Source organism: Parasteatoda tepidariorum, chromosome 11, assembly GCF_982258835.1.
Source record: "Parasteatoda tepidariorum strain Cologne lab strain chromosome 11, Ptep-v5.0, whole genome shotgun sequence".
Lineage (NCBI taxonomy): Eukaryota > Metazoa > Arthropoda > Arachnida > Araneae > Theridiidae > Parasteatoda > Parasteatoda tepidariorum.
This window is the reverse complement of record NC_141765.1, coordinates 3,752,303-3,754,736: the sequence shown is the minus strand read 5'-3', so window position 1 is coordinate 3,754,736 and position 2,434 is coordinate 3,752,303. Positions and strand designations below refer to the sequence as shown.

Sequence of the window (2,434 nt, the reverse complement as noted above, 5' to 3'; positions counted from 1 at the left end):
CAAACAACAGCTTATACAAGACTTAAACGACAACGAATTCCAGGTTGTTATCCCCAAGCAGAGGAGACAGAACATAATTGTAACGAATGTGCCTGTCTACATAAGTCAAGAGCAACTTACAGATAAAATACATCAAATACTCAACACTAATCAAACGCACTTCCCAGTTAAATTATATAAGACTAACAAACACAGGACGAACCCAAACTTGCAACATTGGGTAGTCTCAGTAACCAAGGTATCAGCCAGCATTCTGTGCAAGCAAGGGTTTCTCTTTTTCGGCCTAAGCAAAGCAAGGGTTTCCAAATTCGTTAACATCACAAGATGCCATAACTGTCAAAATTTAACTCACAGAGAGGCTGACTGTAACTACAAGCCCATTTGCATGCATTGTGCTCGTGGGCACCATACCCAAGGTTGCAAGAACACCCAGTCCTGTCTCTGCTATAACTGCTACTACGTCAATAAGTGGAACGAGAAGAATAGAGATTGGATACCCCTTGACATAAACCACAAGGCAAACGATTACCGCTGCCCAACGTACATACAATCAAAATATGGCTACTGGCCATAATCAAGACATAATGGTCATTCCTCATTAAACTCGTTATCAATCAACTCACACTAATTCTTATCAATCTAAATCATTACTCCTTTATTACTGTTCTCTAATTTATTTAATCCTTTATCAATTAACTTTGTTTTCCCAGATCAGGGCCTACTATAACCAATTAATCATCATCAGTCCGATAACTAAAATAACACACTATAATGCCAATCTCTATGATGAACGCCTCCACATGTTGACCCACTCTTATTTTTAATAACAGCAATATATTTTTTCCCCTTCTTGTGGTCTTCAATGATCTTGTTTACTTAAATGGGTAAGTAACTACTTCAATCATTTAAATTGTTAACCTAAATAGTCCTCTCAATAGCAATAATTTAATTAACTAGTTTCATTAATAAGTTAATTAGTATTAAACAAGTTTAATACTACTATTTACTATTGCTGGCAATTTAATCCTGATCAATTGCAGTCCCTTATTATTACATCATTTTACCTTAATTGCCCCATTAGCTAGATAATCATTCTCAACTCTTAATTGACTAAGATCAGTCACTCATACCAGCTTCTCCATAATAATTAATGTCCCATCAATAATCCTCCAAAGCACTAAATAGCACACAAGTTCATCCAGTCCCAAAATCTGCATTAAGCTACTTGCAAACCCATAAAAACCAAACACTACAAATTCACTCTAGTTTTACATCATGGCAAACAACACGCAAAATATGCACAATAAGTCCATCACATGCATGCAAATAAACCTAAACAACTGCAGAGCAGCAACTGCTCTCTCAGCCAGGTTCATACAGGACAACAACATAGAAGTAGCTTTTCTACAGGACCCATATAAACAAAACAACCGTCTACATGGCTATCCTAATCAATGGCAAACGTACCACTCTAAAAATAAGGAGGCATGGCTGGTAATCACAAAATGCATACCACTCAATTTTCTTCCGAACACCCAAACAGCTGTCTTTGCTAATATAACAACACAATCAGGCAATCTTGTCATTGGCTCGCAGTATGTTAGACCCCACGCAGACCTGTCCGCAGCACTGGATGAGTGGAAAGATCAAATAATCGGCTATCCCCTGGTTCTATGTGCAGATCTCAACGCCAGGTCCACACAGTGGGGCTACAAACATACAGACGGTAGAGGCGACATCCTAATCGATCATATGATCCAACACGACCTGATCAGGCTAAACACACACAGTAACCTTTCTACCTTTTATACAAGCAATGCACAAGGCAACCCGGACTTTACTATTGGTAACCGCGAGGGTGCAACTTTAGTCAATGACTGGTTCATAAGTGACAAACATACTGCGAGTGACCATAGATATATCATTTTCAACGTAAACCGAGAAACTATTCAACCAACAACCAACAGACTTAAAACAAACTTCGGTAACCATAAGAAATTCACACGACTAATTAAAAACAATGCATACAGTCTCAACAAGGAATGCGAAGCAGCTGCAACAGCAACAGAACTAGATAATTACACCAAACAACTAATAAATAATGTTACCAAAATCTCAAAGCAGATCTAAAAACTTCCAAGGCTCCAACCAAGCCAGCATGGTTTAATAGCAAGCTAAAAATCGATAGGAACCGACTAAGAGCTTTATCTAAGAGATACAACAACTGTCAGGACCCCACACTAAAAGTACAAATAAAACTGGAACTAAGCAAAAGCAAAGCAAATTACAAAAAACAAATCAACAAAGCAAAAGAGCACTCATGGAAGACATTCTGCAATACTCAAACAAATAACTACGGGGCTGCGTTTAAAATGGCCCATAATAAACTCTTCAAGCCAACCGACCTTAAATTACATATTCCTAATATTAGTCA

The 2,434-nt window shown here is 37.9% G+C and overlaps 1 protein-coding gene across 1 annotated transcript; it reads left to right on the top strand.

Moving 5' to 3' along the window:
* The first annotated feature begins 1,275 nt into the window (after positions 1-1,275).
* LOC147801187 (uncharacterized) lies at positions 1,276-2,130 on the top strand. The gene has a single exon (XM_087155176.1). The coding sequence runs from the start codon at positions 1,276-1,278 to the stop codon at positions 2,128-2,130; it is 855 nt and encodes a 284-aa protein (XP_087011302.1).
* Positions 2,131-2,434: the final 304 nt, after the last annotated feature.